The sequence below is a fragment of the Chenopodium quinoa genome, unplaced genomic scaffold (genome assembly GCF_001683475.1).
Source record: "Chenopodium quinoa cultivar QQ74 unplaced genomic scaffold, ASM168347v1, whole genome shotgun sequence".
NCBI lineage: Eukaryota > Viridiplantae > Streptophyta > Magnoliopsida > Caryophyllales > Amaranthaceae > Chenopodium > Chenopodium quinoa.
The window spans coordinates 588569-607060 of NW_018743074.1; the positions used below are offsets into that span (position 1 = coordinate 588569).

The window sequence follows — 18492 nt, forward strand, 5'->3', positions numbered from 1 at the left end:
CAAACTAAAAATGAAGCTCTTAATTGAGTTCCTTTAGGAACTACCCTCCTTGCGTTTTGTCTAATTCTCATTATTTTTGTGTTTATTTTTGGTATTTTAGAGAGATTTTCTTTGATTGAAATGATGAAAAAGAAATGAAGAAATTTGGTGTTAGAGTTTTCTTGTGTCCTGCATTATTGTTTTTGTTTTTGCAGAAGTTTCTCTCTCCTTTTACATACCGTAACATAGGTGTGTATTTATAATGAGTTCTTGTAAAATAATTAAATTAAATAAAAAGGATATGTTTACCCTATTAATCCATAACAAATAAATAAATAAATAAATAATGTTGGAATGGAAAGAAAAAATCTTTGATGATTGGTGAGGCAAGAAATTTCTTTGCCAATAAAATTTGCAATGTCAACTTTTTTAGGGTGGTACTTAAAATTTGAAATTAAATTTGATCTTATTGTAATTTTCGACTCCATCTCTAGAAGAAAAAAAAACAATATAAAACGTTACATATGAGTAAACATATAAAGAGGTGGAAATTACAATTTTCTTGAAAAAATTGTGGCGGTATATTAAAATTGAAAATGTTGTATTGGAATACATTACAAGGAATTTTCATAATTCTAATTTTGAATTTTCTTTGTAAAACAGTATGTAATAATGCAAATATCACATTAAAGATTTCCAATGAAAAGTTTCATATATAATTTATTTCCTTATTAACAGTGATTCGATGATATCTCAATTATTTGAGATTGTATTCATTACGTCAGCGTGTTCACACATATTTTCTATTACAAGGTCTATATTGTTGACTACGTATTAGGGCTTATTCTATTCACTTTATTTTCACATACTTATTAAAACTAAGTTAGACTTATTTGGATTTATAAAATATATTTTCATTGTAAATTGTATTAGGGTAGCATTGGTTTTTCCTAAACTTAGCTGCGAAATATGTTTATACAAAAGTATTAAAATACGATAGGGTATGTTATGTTTAAGTTATTTAATTTTTTTTTTTTTAGAAAAACAAACTAAAAGTCTTGACAATCAAATTAATCAAACCAAAGACCTAAATAAATTCATATCAGAATATTTCAAAAACTTTATTGTAGGTGAAGAGGCTTGTGATTAAAATTTAAGAAAACAAAGATACAACTAGTACTCCTTCTGTGAGTGATGGATAACTTAAGTGGTTAGAGCTACCCTTCCGGTTCCAATAAATCTTGGAATCGATTCTCATCACTTGTCCTAGTGGCTTTCTAAACACACACACACACACACACACACACAAAAAAAAAAAAAAAAATCAGTACTCCCTCTATGTTTTAATAAGTGTTACTGTAACACCCCCAAATCTCCCTCTACGTAAATACTATATTTATACATATAAAATACCGTAGAGATAGACTTGGGCGTATTACCGCCACGTGAAAACGTAAGGCTTACTTAACTACTAAAAATGGCAGCGGAAAATAACTGACTTTATTAATATTATAATAACCATAATATAGAGTTCGAAAATACTCCAAATAAAAAAAACATGTCTGACTCATGAATGAGTAAATTAAATTCCTAACTAAGTGATCCCAATCCCGACTCAAGTATGCGCACGATCTACTCCACACTTGAAATCAAAACTGCTTACCAATAATGGTAAACAGGGCGAACCAAAACAAAAGGAAAACAGATTAGCCAAAACGCTAAGTACATACAAGTGCAAGGCATGTAAATGCTTTTATTAGACAAACATGCTTTCGAAATAATTATTCCAATTCAAACTTGCCAAAAGTCACTTTCCAAAATTAGACTTTCCAAATTTAAATCTTCCAAAACTAGTAACGTCCATTAATAGAAACTTTCCAAACCAATAGATTTCCAATTTTAGACGAATTTCCAAAATCAATTTTCCTCATCTAAGTGTGCACACCGCTCAAGCAAGTTAAACTATACTCGAGGAAAGACCAGATCATACAAAACTCATGGTCTTACTTAACCAGTCACGGGTAGAGGGACAATTAAAATAATAAATACTCAGGCCCATAATGAGCTACAAGTTTAAATTAATTCTTTTAATTCAGTAGCTTAAAATCCGGTGATCCATAAACAACTTTTATTGAGTTAAACTACACTTTTAAAGATCAAACCTTTAAATCGTAAAATTATATTTTAACTTAACATGAAAACCATTAACTTGAATCTTTCATACGCAACATTTATTTGAACAATCATTAAAATAAACATTTACCAAAACATGCATTCAAACTTGTATCAAGGACCTAGCCACCTATACGTACCTTGATCACAAGAACAATTAAGATACGATCGCTAAACTTGACCACGATCGAGGGACTCCTCCTACACAATTAAGATAACCTTAATTAATACAAGGTTAACAAAATAAACACAAAACTACAAATAATACCCTATTTATGCATGAACTACCAAAATATTAACTTTTAGAATTTAAAACTTTCAACAATCTATGTTAGTAGCATACTATTATTATTAGTATCAAAATGTATATTATTAAGTGGCATAATAATATTTTTTTGGTATCAAAATAATATAATAGTAATCATAATAATAATAGAAGAAAGAAGAGTTTTTTTTTTTAAAAAAAAAAAACATGCATGCATGCGGCAACATAAGGGGAGAAGGAAGTTGCGCATGCAGCACCTAAGCAGCAGCAACAACGGAGGGAGGGCAATGTGGCGGCAACAAGGTGGTTGTCAGGGCGGGAGAGGGTGGTGGCAGTACAGCAGGTCCGAAGTTAGTAAGGGGTTGTGGTGTTTGTTTGAGCAAAAAGAATGAAGGAATTCTAGAAAGAAAGAGAGGAAGAAGGAGAACGTGAGTTTAGGTAGTAGAGGGAGGAGATAATTTGATTTTTGATGTGAGTAAATGAGATGGATTAAGGGTCTATTTATAGTGTTTAAAGTGTAGAAGGATAGAGCTTAAGGTATGATATGATTACTAGATAATATGATAAGTTTTTGAGGTTGTAAAGGTACTTGAATCAAATTAAGTCTAGATTAATAGTTGGGTGTAAAAGATGAGTAGAAAGATTGGATAGAAGTTCATTTGATTAGAGGATTAGAAGGAAGGAGATAAGAATAAGAGTAAGCTAATATAATGAAGAAAGTTTAATGGTTAAGTTAAACTAAGATAAAATCACAAAATAATAATAATAATTTATTTTATTTTTTCGGCCAGCTAATGATTTTAAAAAATAAAAAAAAATCTGATTTTTTTTTTAAATAATTTCTACGAAAATCATATTTTAATTTAAGAAAATAATTAATTTTGGTAATTAGATCAAATTTATCATTGCAAAATTAAATAAAAATACCTTAGATAATATCAAGGCCAAAATTAGTTGTAAAACTATTGAAATTTTTAAGTATTAAAAATCCGGAAAATAATATGTACATAATAAAATATGAAACGTTTAATAAAAGATAATAAATTTAGAGTTCCGAAAGTAATTAATTGTTCAAATAATTAGATATTCAATTTTGGCCTCAGAATTTAAAATTAATTTTGGCTCCTAATTCAAATAATCGAGTAAATTATTAAAATAGTTAAGAAAATTATTTTTTCAAAAATTCGGGGTATTACAGTTACACTTTCTTTTTTGGCAAAAAACTAAATTTTAATATTATATCTTACTCTTTTCATGGTCCTAAGCCAAAAAAAAAAAAAAAAAAATTATTCACTATTTTTCAATAAACTATTAACCTCACTATTTCTCTTATACAATTTTTAATACTCCAACTACTGCACTTACCTCTTTCCTCTTTTTTTTTTTAGGAAAATTTAATAACAACAAACCAACCTTTACTCCATTCTCCCAAAATTGATCAACCTTTAAATCTTTTAAAAATAAACACAAATATATATATATATATATATATATATATATATATGACTGATTGTTTAGGTCACAAATCATTTGGTTTGCTACGGGAGAAAAAAATACAAACTTGTGTTTATTTTGAAAAGATTTAAAGGTTGGTCAAAATAATTAAAATAAAAAAAATAATAATAAACGAAAAAACACTCAAACCATCGCCAGCCCTCCTCCCCCGCCCATTGCCAGCCATTCCCCCCTCCCTCCACCGTGAAATCACCACAATTTCTCCCATATCTCCTCTTTCTTCTTCTCCTCCTTCTTCTTCCCTCCCAATCTCTCTCCTCTCAGCCAGCTCCGTCCACCGTATGAATCAACGGAAGCGGAATCTCCGACGGCGCATCAGTCCATCTCCTCCGCAAATACTCACCGGAACCCTCCTCAATTGCCACCATTCATGTCTTCGAGAAAAACTCCGTCATCGGAGGTCGTTTCTAATGAGGTGTGGAACAGGCTAATGAGGTTGAAGATCGAGGTCCAATTGAACAGGCTAACAAGATTTCGATCGCCATTTTTGCTCCAACTCCATCGCCATGTCTGACCTCGAGTTCAATCGAGTTTAAAACTTCGTCTCGGGGGCCGTTCCCGGTTACGAGAAAGAGGGGATGGGGAAAGGGGAGAGCTGGGCTGCCGACGCCGGGGAAAGGCGTTGGACGCCGGTCGCCGGCAAGGGAGGGGGTGGCTGGTGGGGAGTGGGGCTGGGCAGTGGTGTGGGGTAAGGGAGGGTGTTTTAATTTTTTTATTTTTTTATTATCAATTTTTTAAAAATAAAAATACTTAATTTTTTTTAAAAAAAATAATAACCAATGAGGACATTAGCCGTGGATTGTAACCTGGTATAATAGGTCAACTGGTCAAGTGACCTGCTAGGTTTACTATCGGAGAAAAAATACAAACTTGTGTTTATTTTAGGAAAATTTAAAGGTTGGTCTATTTTGAGAGAATGGAGCAAAGATTGGTTTGTTGTTGTTAAATTTTCCTTTTTTTTCTTATTTTATATATATATATATATATATATATATATATATATATATATATATATATATATATATATAAGTCAATTAAATTGCCTAAAACTATGTGACGGTTAAAATATAGTACTTATTAAAACATACTTCCTCCGTTTATGGTTAGTTGCAACAATTGTGCCGGTTGTGGAGGCCGAGACAAAAGTTTTTAAACATGATTATTAAAATATAAGGGCATGTACTTAAGCACTAATTCAATTTTAAAAAAATCCACAATTAATCAAAACCACTAAACAAAACCCAGAACCACCACTACCACCGAATCCACCGTAAACCACCACCACCGCCGAACCCACCGTGAACCAGCACCATCACCGAACCCAATGAAAACCCAGGCCGAAACCCATCGAAATCACCAATACCCACGAACCCACTGGAAACCACCACCAAAACCCACTGAAAACTACCAAAACCCACCGGAAACCACTAAAACGCATCAAATAACACTAACCCACCAAATCCCAGCGAAAACCACCATAACCCAACGAAAACAACCACCAAAACCCACCTAAAGCCCCAATTAAACCACCACCACCACGAAACCCGGAATCACCAAATCCAAAACCACCAAAAACCACAGAAACCACCAAAGCCACCGAAACCCACAACCCAAAACCACCACCAAAACCACCGGAATCCAACGACGAACCTGGCAAAACCACCGACGAACCCTTTAAACCCACCCACAAACCACCAAATCCAACCACGAACCACCGACGAACCCTTCAAACTCACCCACAAACCACCAAATCCAACCACGAACCACCAAATAAAACCTTTCGACTACCACCAAAACCAACCCCCACGAACCCATCAAACCCAACCACTAACCCAGCAAACTCACCCACGATGCACCCCCACAAACCTGATAACCCACCCACAAACCACCAGATCCAACCACAAATACAAGCACATCACCGACGAACAACCAGATCTGAACCTCCTCTAACAAAGGTTTGGAATTTGATGAGAGATGAAGAAAAGGAAATGAGAGATGAAGGAGGAGAGAGAAAGATAATTGGGGAGATGAATAATCTGATTTTTAGGGTGGGAAGACTTAGATAATTAATTCAAATTAGGGTTATAATGAGTTGTAATTATGTGCTAATAATTTTTAAGTGAGGGTATTTTGGTCATTTTGACAGAAAAATGTTACTAAAATAGGAAAAAAATAAGTTTGTTGCAAATAATAGTTAGCACCCTTTTTTGGTAAATGTTGCGACTAACCGTTAACGGAGGAAGTAGATGGAGTATTAATTATAAGTTTATAGCCCAATTCCAAATGTATGGCCCAAAACCTGGGTAGTCAAAACCCTTCATAAATAGCCCAATCCATAACTTGCCCTAGAATATGCTTCTTAAATGCCTAAATTTAAAAGAAAGAAAGTAAAAAACACCCAAATTTGCTTCCCAACCCACGAACCTCCCTAAATTACTAAAGAATTGTGAATTAGCTTGTTTAAGATAGAGGACCTATGTATGAATTAGCTCATTATTCGCTATAAAAGGAAAAAGAAAATCTCAAGTGAAGTTGAGTTGATCCTACCCTACTCATAAACAACCTAACACAGTCTGCTACGTCTACTAGTTGGTGCATTCCTAAGTTATCTAACCCCAAGGTCACCAACCCAATACACCTATAATCTATTCCTTAGGAATTTCCCTTGTGAGAAGGGTTCCTAGTAGTGTTTTCTTTTCCCTTAGCTTAAAGCTAATTAAGCTATCACCTAACCTAACAAAGTCATAAAAGGAAATTAAGGAAAATTAGGGAGATTGATAAGAATTATAACTAAATTGAAATCAAGAAATGTAATCAACAAGGAACCTAAAGAGTAACCTATGTAAATTAAGATATTATAGTAAAAACATTGTTATTTTTGTAACAATTATTGTTTTTGTTTTTATTTATTTATTTATTTTTTTAAATCCATATATAGACAGAATATTTATATTAACATACAGATACTATAAATTTGAATAATAATAATATAATTATTATAATGGTTTTTCATTAATTTAGTACTTAGTAATATACAAATATTATCCATTACGGAGTATAATATTTATATGTATTCTAAGTTTTAACTATGTGATAAAAAAAAGTTCAAATCAAATTAATGAAATTATAATTATAAAAAAAGAAGCCTAAACTATTAGTTTAAGCCCCTATTAATTTTTAAGTTTTTAATTATTATATTCCACCATTCTCAATTAGTCATTAAATTAACTTATTTATTCCTATAAATTGTCCATAATTGTTTGACATGACTTACTTGATCATCAATATTTATAAATAATTGTAAATAAAAGGCTAATATATATACTATAATCATAATTGTATATTATGAGGAATTGAAGTTGATAGGTAATTCACATTTTTTTTTTCTCTTAATTAGGAAGCATGTACTATTGTATTTAAAGAGAATACTCGTATATGATAAATGACAGGGAAGAAAAAATAGAGAATGAAAAAGCAACGACTTTAATTTAGTTTTGGACCTTGTAGGAAAAATGAAATATTAAATTTTGATCTACCCCATTAAAAATAAGGGTGTTTTAGTAATTACAATCCTTCAATTGACAACTCGTACTTTGTTAGTACTGTTCAAGAATCACATTTTTAAGACTGTAATCTTTTCCTTTTTAAAAAAAATAAGATAAAATAAATTTAAGAGTGAGCTAATTTTTCATTACAATTTATAAGGAGAAACAAGACTGTGCCTACAACCAGGGACCTACCATTATTAGCGGCATCAACATTTAGGGCACTAACCACTAATATATTCTAATTAACAATAGTATTACATTTCTATATAACTATATATCACTGTGCCCCCCACTCCACCTTCCTATTTTCACTTTCTAGCTTAATTGTTACAATATTAGTGTAATTAGTTTATCTAAATTAAGGATTGGTTGTAGTCCAATCTCATATTTTCATTTAGAAATATGCCTTTCATTTAATAGATGCATTGTACTTCATTTGCTTACAATTGTACTTGGAGGGTTCTAGCTTGTTTGACAATTGTGGTGATATCATAAATAAATGTGGACCTTGCGGTAGTGTGGTACATATTACATATAGAGTATACATCTTGATACTGGTTACAGACTTACGGTGAATACTTTAACAAATTTGTGATAGTTGATATAAATTATTTTTTTTGTGTTGATATTCTCGAACATATCTAACCCTTTATTAAATTCTGTCCGGAGAAATCACGACTTTTATATAAAGCTAAGCTATATATAAAGATGCGATTTAATTAATGAACGACCTGTTAATCATGTCTTAATTTGAATAGTTATTGTTTAGATTAAGATATACTCCAACCCGTAGAGTTCATAGAGAAATTTTTGTAATGCTTGTCTTTCATTCAATTGATGTTACATTAGTAGAGACTATGGAAATGTCAAAAACAAGAATCATAAAAGTATAAATTGGAACATTATGATTGAAAATTAAAAAGTACGTGAGGCTGTTTTCAAAGGCTACCAAGTTGACTAAATCACCAATTTACTGTATAAATAAAAATTATCATCCCAACCCGATAACCCACTAACCCAATTCCTCCTCTCTTTTTAAAATGGGAGTGTAAAAAAACATCTCACAAAATCATGATGATAAATATACTTGCAATAAAGAAAGTACAAGCTCAAAGAATCTGCCTTTTATTGTATCCTTCCGGTTTCTTTTTGTTGCATTTGTTGGTAGTTTTTGAGCCACAATCTATAATATGCTCACTATTGCTATCATAGTCTCGTAAAGGGCCAGAATCATCGTATTCGGGAGTTTTATTCCATTAAAACACTCATGTAGTCACGTAACTGTAAACGTTCTTATGTATTTTGGGAAAATTTAAACGCTCATGAGATTTAGTACCATCTCTAAGATGGGTTTATCGATCATCCTATGTACACTACTTTAGATTGAACTAGAGAGAAAATTTGAAAATTCCTCTGTTTTTCTTCTTTCTAGCAAAAGTACTCTAAAACAGATATTGAACAGCTAAAATAGATATTGAACTGCTAAAATGATCGGATGCTATAGATTCAGACATTACACTTCCTACTGTAATATTCGCGGAAGTAGAATGCAATTAGTATGTAGTAAAAAGAAGCATTTCCATGAATTACACGTTAGGATGTATATAGTCTTACAAATGTACCTCATTTGAACCTAATCAAGCCAGCATTATCAATAATGAACTCTTCTGTTTTTACTCTGTAACAATCTTTTTACTAAATAAATATAAGTATATGATAAAAGCATAAACTTCTGTGTCCAATGAAGAATGCACCATAAAGATGTAAATCTACTGATTTTACTTACGTTGTTTCTAGTCATCAGTTGATCTGAATAATCACTTCTATTCCCTCTAGTATCTAGCTAGCCATGAATTTGTCATGCATCTAAGTAAGCTGAAGCCACACCTAGCAGTTGCTACTGCTATATATCGTGTACTGCTTGATCAAAGTTGCATTTGAACTTTAACTAGAGCATATACAACACGAGAGAAGCTAGCGTTTGTGGGATAATTTGCATCAAACATAACATAATCGTCCAACATACTCAAGTTATAACCAAATTCATAGTGTGAAATGGACCTGCTGATAGTTGGTACAAATTTCATATAAGCAAATTGTTAAATTAAATGTCACCAAACAGTAGTATGTACAACATATATACTCTTAACTACTGCGGCTCCAATCCATCAAGAAATACTCGTACTTGTGACTAGAATGTAAGAAAAACTCTAAATGGCTAACAATTAGACGCCGAGTTTAGCATGGTTGAGCAATATTAGCTGACTAGCAAACACTTTGCTAACTGTTGAATAATTCATAGTATAACTTGAATTAGCAATACATGTAGTAGCTTAGTAATTAGAAGAGGAGTGCACCATTGACTGGATATATAAACAACTTAACATAGAGCAGCACCAATATCAATCTAAAATGTGTTTGCGGTCAGATATTTTCTCAAACAGGTACTCCGTATTACACATTGATACTTGACAGTCCTTCACTCCTTCATATTCTACGAAGTAAATAATAAAAATTTATAGAAATAACATAAATGGCAAATGCATGTGGTGTTTTTATCAAAATTACATTGCAGTATCAAATTTTGACAATTGAGGATGTAGGAGATGGAGGGATGGTTGGGGGTTCGACTCCTCATCTTAAAATTAGAATTCCCTACGTTTTTAAAAATATTGCCCAGTTGCATATCATCTTTGTTAAATGTTGATTGCGTCTCTCATAAAATTACAATATTAAATGACAATGCACTTCAATGTAATTTCGTTCTTGTGATTGCATCTCTCACAAAATTACAATATTAAATGAAAATACTCATCTATCTCATAGTTAAAAAAGTTAGTTTAAATCTAAAAACTGATAAGATTGTCATTTATTTTAAATCTAATTGTTTTGGGTATTCACTAGTTAAAATCTCTCTCTTGAAGCAAAACTAATTTTGCAAGAGAAAACATGTGAATCATTACTCTTGGATGGCTCGACTTGTCTATCTAACCCTTTTCCGTGATATAGTATAAAGAGCGAAAGCGATTCTCCAGAATTATTTCATGCATGACTAAAAATATTCTTGAATAAGGCGAACTTTTATTAATTTAATGTAAAGACATGTTAAAATTACCTTAAAAGTATTTAAAGTTACTCTTATAGTCTACTATAAAAGTTACAATTTTTTTAATATAAACTTTACCTTAAAAAACACTTATAATTATACTATTAGTTTAATCATATTAGTCTTTATTAAATAATTATTGAATTGTAATTAAATAAAGCGAAAGAAACCAGAACTTATTACGCGATAACTTTATTATGGAGTAATAAATCTAAATTTTATGAAGTCAACTGCAAAAATACTGCATTACAACATTAGGCTTAAAAGTTTGACAAAATATAGAGGATTGCTCATTTGACAAGTCACTCGCAAAATAAATTAAAAAAAGGCTTGCTATTCTTACTAATCGGTTAGCTACTTCAAATGACAGCACAATACAACACATTATAAAAAAGAAAAAGAAAAAGAAAAAGAAAGCACCATAAAATTTCGACAAATACAAACAAAAGAAAGAAAACCTACAAGCTACAACCTTCAACCTTCCTAGCAGCAACTAAGCAAAATTTAGCATTGATAATAAAATCACATCAACGATTTAAGTGACCTAGCTTTCACAGGCTTACGAATTCTTCTCCCACCATTATTTTCATCTTCATCCTCATCATCATCGAAATCATCCTCGATATAGTCGATTTCATTATCCGAATTACTATCCATTTCAACAATTTTAGTAGTAGTATTACCCTTCATTTTCTTGTTGTCGTCATCATCTTTATCGTCTTCACTCATAATATTATGACTAGTTGAGGAAGAACCCGGCGATTCGTTAGCTTCGTTGATTGTTGTCGCATTGAAATAATTGCCATCATTACCCACATTGTGCTTGTTCCCTCCTCTTCTCTTGCTCCACCTCGGGCCGAACCCGGAATAATAGTAAAACTCATACGGATTGCTATTGCTAATATTACTATTATTATTCACGGGCCTTGTGGCAGCCGGTGTTGCCGGGGTGATGACCGTTGGTGTCGTAGGTGTTGTTGCGGGTGTGGTGGGCTTCTTAGGCCGTCCCCGCTTCTTTGGAGGAGTGGGGATTGGCGGAAGTGCCACCTTAAGCGGTGGCGGCTTGAGTTGGTGATGGATATGTTGCCACCCTTTACTCCTACCATTGCCAACCCCAATTTGTTGTTGTTCATCTCTCTCCTCGAGAAGAGGCTGCGGTGGTGGTGGCGGCGGCAGCGGTTTTTCGACGTACTCGAACGATAATTCCATGGACTCCCCACTAGGGAAGCTGTATTAACAAACACCATTTCAATCATAAAAGCATAAAAAGAAAAAAATACTTTTGTTTTTATCAATTTCTAAATTTAAGCGGAAAAATTTTCTTTTAAAAAAAAACCTTCCAAAATTAAAACCCTAGAATTCGAAAAAAAAAAAATAATTTCATCGGAGATGAAAATAATTGAAGTAGATAATATAAAGATTAGCTAATTTAATACCTGTCTGAAGAAGGAAACGCATCCGCTAAGCTTCCATTAACGGCAAATCCATCTTCCCATTCACCCTGAGTGAAATTAATCGACGTCGTGAAATGATAATAAACAAGCTAACTAAAGATGAACTAATTCAACCATTAACCTACTTTAATTAAAATAATTACAGTTTAATAGTATCATCTCAAATCAAATATTTATTTACTACTTAGAACCCTAGAAATGGAGCTCAAAAAATAAACTCCATCTTCAAACCCTACTTTTTTTTATCGCGCCTACAATAGTTTTTTGCAGAAAAAAAAATGAAAATGCAACAAAATGTAACAATATTTCTGAAAATAATTAATACAAAGTTTGAAATTGAAATTGTTGGGAAAGAAAATTAGATCTGAAAACCAGAAAATTCAAAAAAAATGAAAATGAAAATACCTGGAGAGAGAAAGAGTCGACATCCCAAGGAGAACGATTGAGCTGACAAACTAGAAATGATGATGAAGAAGAAGATGAAGATGATATTAGCCTTGCGTTTTTTCTAATCCTCATAATTTTTTTCTTGATTTTTCGACGAATTTCAGATCTGCTAAAAATAATTTCTTTCTTTCAGTTCTTCTGAAAATGTTTTTTTTTTTTTTTTTTCTTTTTTTTTGTTTTTTGGAGGGTTGAAAGGATGTTTTAATTTAATTTAATTTTTCTCTCTTTTATTCGTCGTTGTCTAGCTTTGCAGATCTCTTATCATAGACGTGGAGTTACTTCTATATTTATAATGAGGGTTTTTATTTATTTTATTTATTTATTTATTTTTTGGTGTGGTTGCAATAAAAAAATTATATAAATAAATAAAAATGAAGATGAGTTTCTGTTGCTTTCTCGATATTTCAGAAATTTGAAATTCCATTATACCCTTGGTTTAAGTGTGTAATTACATGAACAGCATCCACATGTATATTATTATTTTAATATTTGGATCATAGAAATGGACTGTAGGTATGACATGTCATATAATTTTTGTCCAAAGGTGGTGCCTTTTTCGGCAATAGATTACGCAATGGTGTGAGTCTTTGGTTCCATTTTTTAATTTTTTGGGAAAGTATTTGATCTATAATTAAATTAATTGGCATAAAATGGAAGAACATAATTTTTTCAAGGTTTTTCAGGGGTAGAGAACGTGTTTCTTTGAAAACTAGTATGCACATTTACATTCTTGTTCCTAATTAACATTCGTTTTTCTCTTTCGTAAAAAAAAAAAAACATTCGTTTTTCTCTTCTCATTCTATTTTGTTCTTGCGCTTCTGTTTTCCCCTTGTGATGATTGTTTTTTTTTTTTTTTTTTTTAAAGAGACAAATAAAATGAAAACAATTTAACACTTATGTTTTTTCATTGAAATTTTTTTTTTTTTTGAAAAAGATCGATCATTCACCTCACACTATATTAATTAATTTAATCAATCAACAACTAAAATTCATAGCCATTTACGAATACTTATTTGTAATTTGTACATTAAGTAGTATAGAAAATTTGCACAAGCCACCATCATGCAATTTGTTATTCTATATTTTATTATTTCAATATATATATATATATATATATATATATATATATATATATATATATATATATATATATATATATATATATAAGGTTTGCGTGTACAACGCTAACCTCAATTTCTTTTTTAGTAGCTCAAATCCATTTTTGTTTTATAATTTCTTTATTTTTAATTTTTTTTATTTATTCAACAAAATAAAATAAATATTTCATAAATTTGGGTCATTTTTTTTTTTTGGAAATTTTGACTTATAATACCACAACAAAAAACATAAAATAAATAAATAAATAATTTAACACCACAAAAACAAAACTTTAATTATAACGCCACAAAAAAAAAAATGGATTTCACCACCACTTAACGGATGACACGTGTCACTAATCCCTTGGATAAAATAAAGAAAAATAAAAAAACTTAAAAAAAAAACCCTAAATTTTAACCCAGCCACCACCCCATCGTCGGCACCCCCTTGCTCCATCCCACCCTACCGCCGAAACCCCTCCTCCACCGTCGGAACCACTTCATACATAAAAAAAATTCAAATGTTAGGTTAATTGTTTACTTAAAAGTAGGAAATGTGAGGGACAAGGGGAAAAAAAAACCTTATATAAATACTAATCATTTATAATTAAAATGATTTATATGAAGTACTTAGTTGTTTAGTTAAATCATACATTGACAAATATAACAGTTAAACATAAAACATAGCAATTCTTTATTTATTTATTTATTTATTTTATTTATTTATTTAAAGTACAAATTACTCGAATTACCAAGACTACTCAATTTTAGGTTGCTAAGTACACTACTTAATTTGCCTCTTTGATGTATTTTTGAAAAAAATCCTACAATCCTACATATAATGTTTGTAACATTTAATATTGCTCAATACTTTTAAAAGAAAAGTCAGTGGATACAATATAAATAAAAGATTGATAAAATAAAAGGGAGAGATATAATAAATGAAAATGTGTAAATATTGTGAAATAACACGATGTAGTAGTAAAAGGAGTTTTTTTTTAAAAATGAAATAAAGTGAAAAATGTTGAAAATATTGTAAAACAGAAAAGAACAAAAAATATTATAAATTTGAGGTACTTCGTAGTACTTAGGCCCCGTTCACTTCACCTTATTTTTGCTGAACTGATATTATTTTTACTGAATTGAAATTAATCTTACTAAACTGAAATTATTTTTACAGAACTGAAATTATTTTTACTGAATTGAAATTAATCTTACTAAACTGAAATTATTTTTACTGAACTAAACTTATTTTTATTGAACAGAAATTATTTTTACTTATTATTATTATTATTATTATTATTATTATTTTAAGGTAAAGTGAACAGGGCCTTACTCCCTCTGTCCCTATTTTTTTGCCCCATTCCAAGTAATTGGGTCAAACTTTAAAATCTTTGACTGTAAATTGGGTCAAGTGGAATCTTGTTGGATTCATCTCATTGTATATTTTATTAACATCTAGTTTTTAAAATTTTTATAAATATAATAGAAGTAAAGTTATAATCATTTTAAGACGTGTTTAGAGATCGTGAAAAGTCGAATAAGGCAAAAAAAATAGAGATAGATGGAATATAAAGTTATACTCCGTACTGTAAATCTGTATTCCATATATAGAGTCTGCTAAAAATGGTAAGAGCAATAAGGAGTTAAGGATCGATAAAGGCACTAAGGCAGAGTAATAACAGGCCTTGTAGCCCGTGGGCCTTGCCCAACGTTTTGAAACTATAGATCAAACCCCAATTTTAAACGAGTTCAATTTCTCAAATTATAACTTTAAGTCTTTAAAGGTTACTTCTTAACACCAAAGCCCATGCTTTACTAGACTACTACTCAGATAATTGCTACAGCTTCAAAATTTCACTTTCATAATTTCATTTGAAAGACATAAATGATATATCCTCCATTTTTGTAGATTATACCGTATATTTTGACAATTTAGTTACATATTACTGAATATCATTTTTTTTTTATCAAATTTAAATTATTAATGGCAAATGTTCAAGTTAGAGACCTTGAATAAAAAACTGAAAATCAAGAAATTCCTAATGTATGCTACGTGTGTGTATTTAATTTTGTTGTCCAAAAAAAAAATTATCCATAGTGGTATAGTTATTTGTAAAGAAAGTCAATCACTATCAAGTACAATTTTTAGGTAATATTGACATATTCAACACAATATAACTAATAAAATTTATGAGATCTAAGTCACCACTCAATGACATGGTTAAAGGTTCAATTCTCATTGCCTATTAAATATTATAATGGATTAATGGTCGTTCACTTTTTAAGTAAAATTCTCAACAACCGCTTCAGTTGGGGTTTTCAAATCACCCCTAACTAAACAAGAATTGTGTCTTCCAAAAGTAAAAGCATTTCTAAATTGGGAACGAGTAATAAAACAGATGTAATCAAATTGTAATACTCCGTAAGACATTTTTAAATTGAAGTGTTGAAGCCACAATTGGCGGGTTTAACGCCACTTTATTACATTAGATAGTTGATGCCCAATAAACTACAATTCTAAAAATGAACAAAACAAAAATATTTCAACGCAAATTTGGAAAGTTTCTCTATAATTAGACTATTCCTATCTTCCACCGTTATTTATTACCGAATTTCAGTCCTTTTCTTCTTCAATCCAACAATTCCTCCATTTTTATGCAAAATTTCCATTAATTAATTACTAACACAAAACAAAACAATTAAAATCAATATCTTGCATAATTTCTTAAGATAATATTAACTAAAAAAAAAATTAATCATTCATCTGGTTGAATTTTGGTGGTGAATCAATTATAATTAACTCGTTATAATAAAAATGGCTTCCGACGCGCAATTGGAGAAGATGAAAATGAGGCAAAGCTATCACAATAATTGGACTGTCGAACTCATGCAAACTCTTTCCGTTAATCCTGCTTGTTGTTTCCTTTTCTCTGTTTTTTTTCTTCTTCTTCTTAATGATACAACTTTGTTAATATTTGATTATATATTTACAATATGTTTTTTGAACTTTGCAGATTGTTGTTATGCAGCTTGGTGGTGAGTAATTTTTTTAAAATCTCTTTCAAATTTCTTTAAGATCATTTTTGTGAATTTAATTTCTTCAACCTTTTTTCTAAATTTTTTATCTCTTTTTTTTTTAAAAAAAAAAAATTAAACACTTTTTTAAGATCATTTGGTGAATTTATTTCCTCCAACATTTTTCGTTTTCTTAATGTTTAATTTTGCGGCGGACTCTGACTTTGAGGGTTACAACGAATTTCTTAAGAGTGGAAAAGATTTCTAACTATTTTCCTAGGAGATAAAATTGACCACTTCATGTTTTTTTCAAACCAGACACAACCTTGGAGCATTAATCATATGGTAATATATTTGAACATGTAGTTAATATAATTCTTATTAATTCAGAATCATATCAAAGTTATACATTCATATATAGTACTCCGTATATCTAATCTCTAGTTTAACATGGTATAAAATTAGTTAAGAATGGTTAATTGTGGACAAACTTGTCACTGTGTCATGCCCTAAAGGCTAAAGTAAACTTGTAAATGTATGTTTTATGCATGATATGTCTTAATAAAGTTTTGCTGATATGCAGTGCACCATGTGCATCTTACATGCTTCGCAAACGAGCCTTGTATGGTGATATGAGAAGGTTAATTGAACACATCTCTTGCATATATAACTTCAATATTAAGTAGTCTATGAAACTTTTGTGTATATGCATGAACATAACATAACATGCTGACACTTTTTTTCTGACAGATACACATGTTGTGGTGGATATATGCCCTGTAGTGGCAAATGTGGAGAGCAAAAATGTCCTGAATTTTGTCTTTGTACTGAGGTATACATTGTCTTTCTTGCTTTAATTTACGTTTAACTTCATGACTGTTGTACTACTTTGTTCTGATATAAGTGTTCAATTACGAAACTTGTTACCATCCGATTCCTAAATGTAGTTCAGGGATGATATTAAGGAATTGAGTAAAAGTACCAAAACATTCCTTTAAGGTTTGAATCGGAGTATAAATTAGACTAGTGATCTTTCTTGTTACAATAAGCCCTTATTAAATGGAAAGTGGACTACTATTTTGTGACAGCTCAAGCACAATTTGGTGCTTAAGAACTTAGTGTTTTATCTCAGGTTGTATGCTGTTTCTCAAATTCTGTTGCCTCAACGCGCTTCATGTTGCAAGACGAGTTCAACATTCACACTACAAAATGCGATAACTGCATAATTGTACTCCATCTTCCCTTCATTATGTTTGATTTCTAAAATTTCTTTGGTAATTGTACTAACTGATATATTTTTGGGGGTTAGGGATTCATGTTCTTCCTCCAGTATTTTGCATGCTTATGTTCAATAGTTGCTTGCTTAACTGGAAGCGAAGAACTCAATGACCTTTCACAATGCTTGAACTGTTTATCGGATACTGTTATGTGCACGTAAGTTTGTTGTGTGTACTGATTCAACTTTGATCTGGTTGCTTTGATGACTACATACAAACTAATTCATCATATTTCGGGCCTTTGCAGGGTTTGTGCATGTATGCAGGTATGCAGAACTAACTATACTACTTAACTCTGCAAATTTTTGCTGTCATTTGTTAATTACTAGTATTTCCTAGATTGTGTAACATTTAACATATTATGTCAGCTTTGAGATGCAGACCATTCTATCCTACTACAATTCATCACTCTATGTTAATGATAAAATGCAGACGCAGCATAAGCTAGAGTTAGATAAAAGAGATGGCATCATTAGCGCGTTTCCTATAATGGCAGTCCCTCCTGTACAGCAGATGTCACGCATGGATCCCAGGGCTCATCCCCCATCAGTTGCTGGGAATCCTCAGATCGCTGTTGCATATGGTTATCCTGCCCGTTAGTTTAAGGCTAGTTA

At 31.0% G+C, this 18492-nt stretch overlaps 2 protein-coding genes across 2 annotated transcripts; one reads left to right on the forward strand and one right to left on the reverse strand.

Moving 5' to 3' along the window:
* Nucleotides 1-10949: 10949 nt before the first annotated feature.
* LOC110731565 (probable histone-lysine N-methyltransferase CG1716) lies at nt 10950-12989 on the reverse strand. Its single transcript, XM_021911425.1, has 3 exons — nt 12445-12989; nt 12022-12086; nt 10950-11813 (listed from the first exon to the last, which is right to left on the reverse strand). The coding sequence occupies exons 1-3, from the start codon at nt 12556-12558 to the stop codon at nt 11108-11110; spliced, it is 885 nt and encodes a 294-aa protein (XP_021767117.1). The 5' UTR covers nt 12559-12989; the 3' UTR covers nt 10950-11107.
* A 3344-nt stretch (nt 12990-16333) lies between these two features.
* LOC110731454 lies at nt 16334-18492 on the forward strand. Its single transcript, XM_021911309.1, has 8 exons — nt 16334-16501; nt 16601-16622; nt 17185-17241; nt 17352-17433; nt 17734-17829; nt 17911-18035; nt 18126-18144; nt 18311-18492. Exons 1-8 carry the CDS (start codon nt 16402-16404, stop codon nt 18476-18478), a joined length of 669 nt encoding a protein of 222 aa, XP_021767001.1. The 5' UTR covers nt 16334-16401; the 3' UTR covers nt 18479-18492.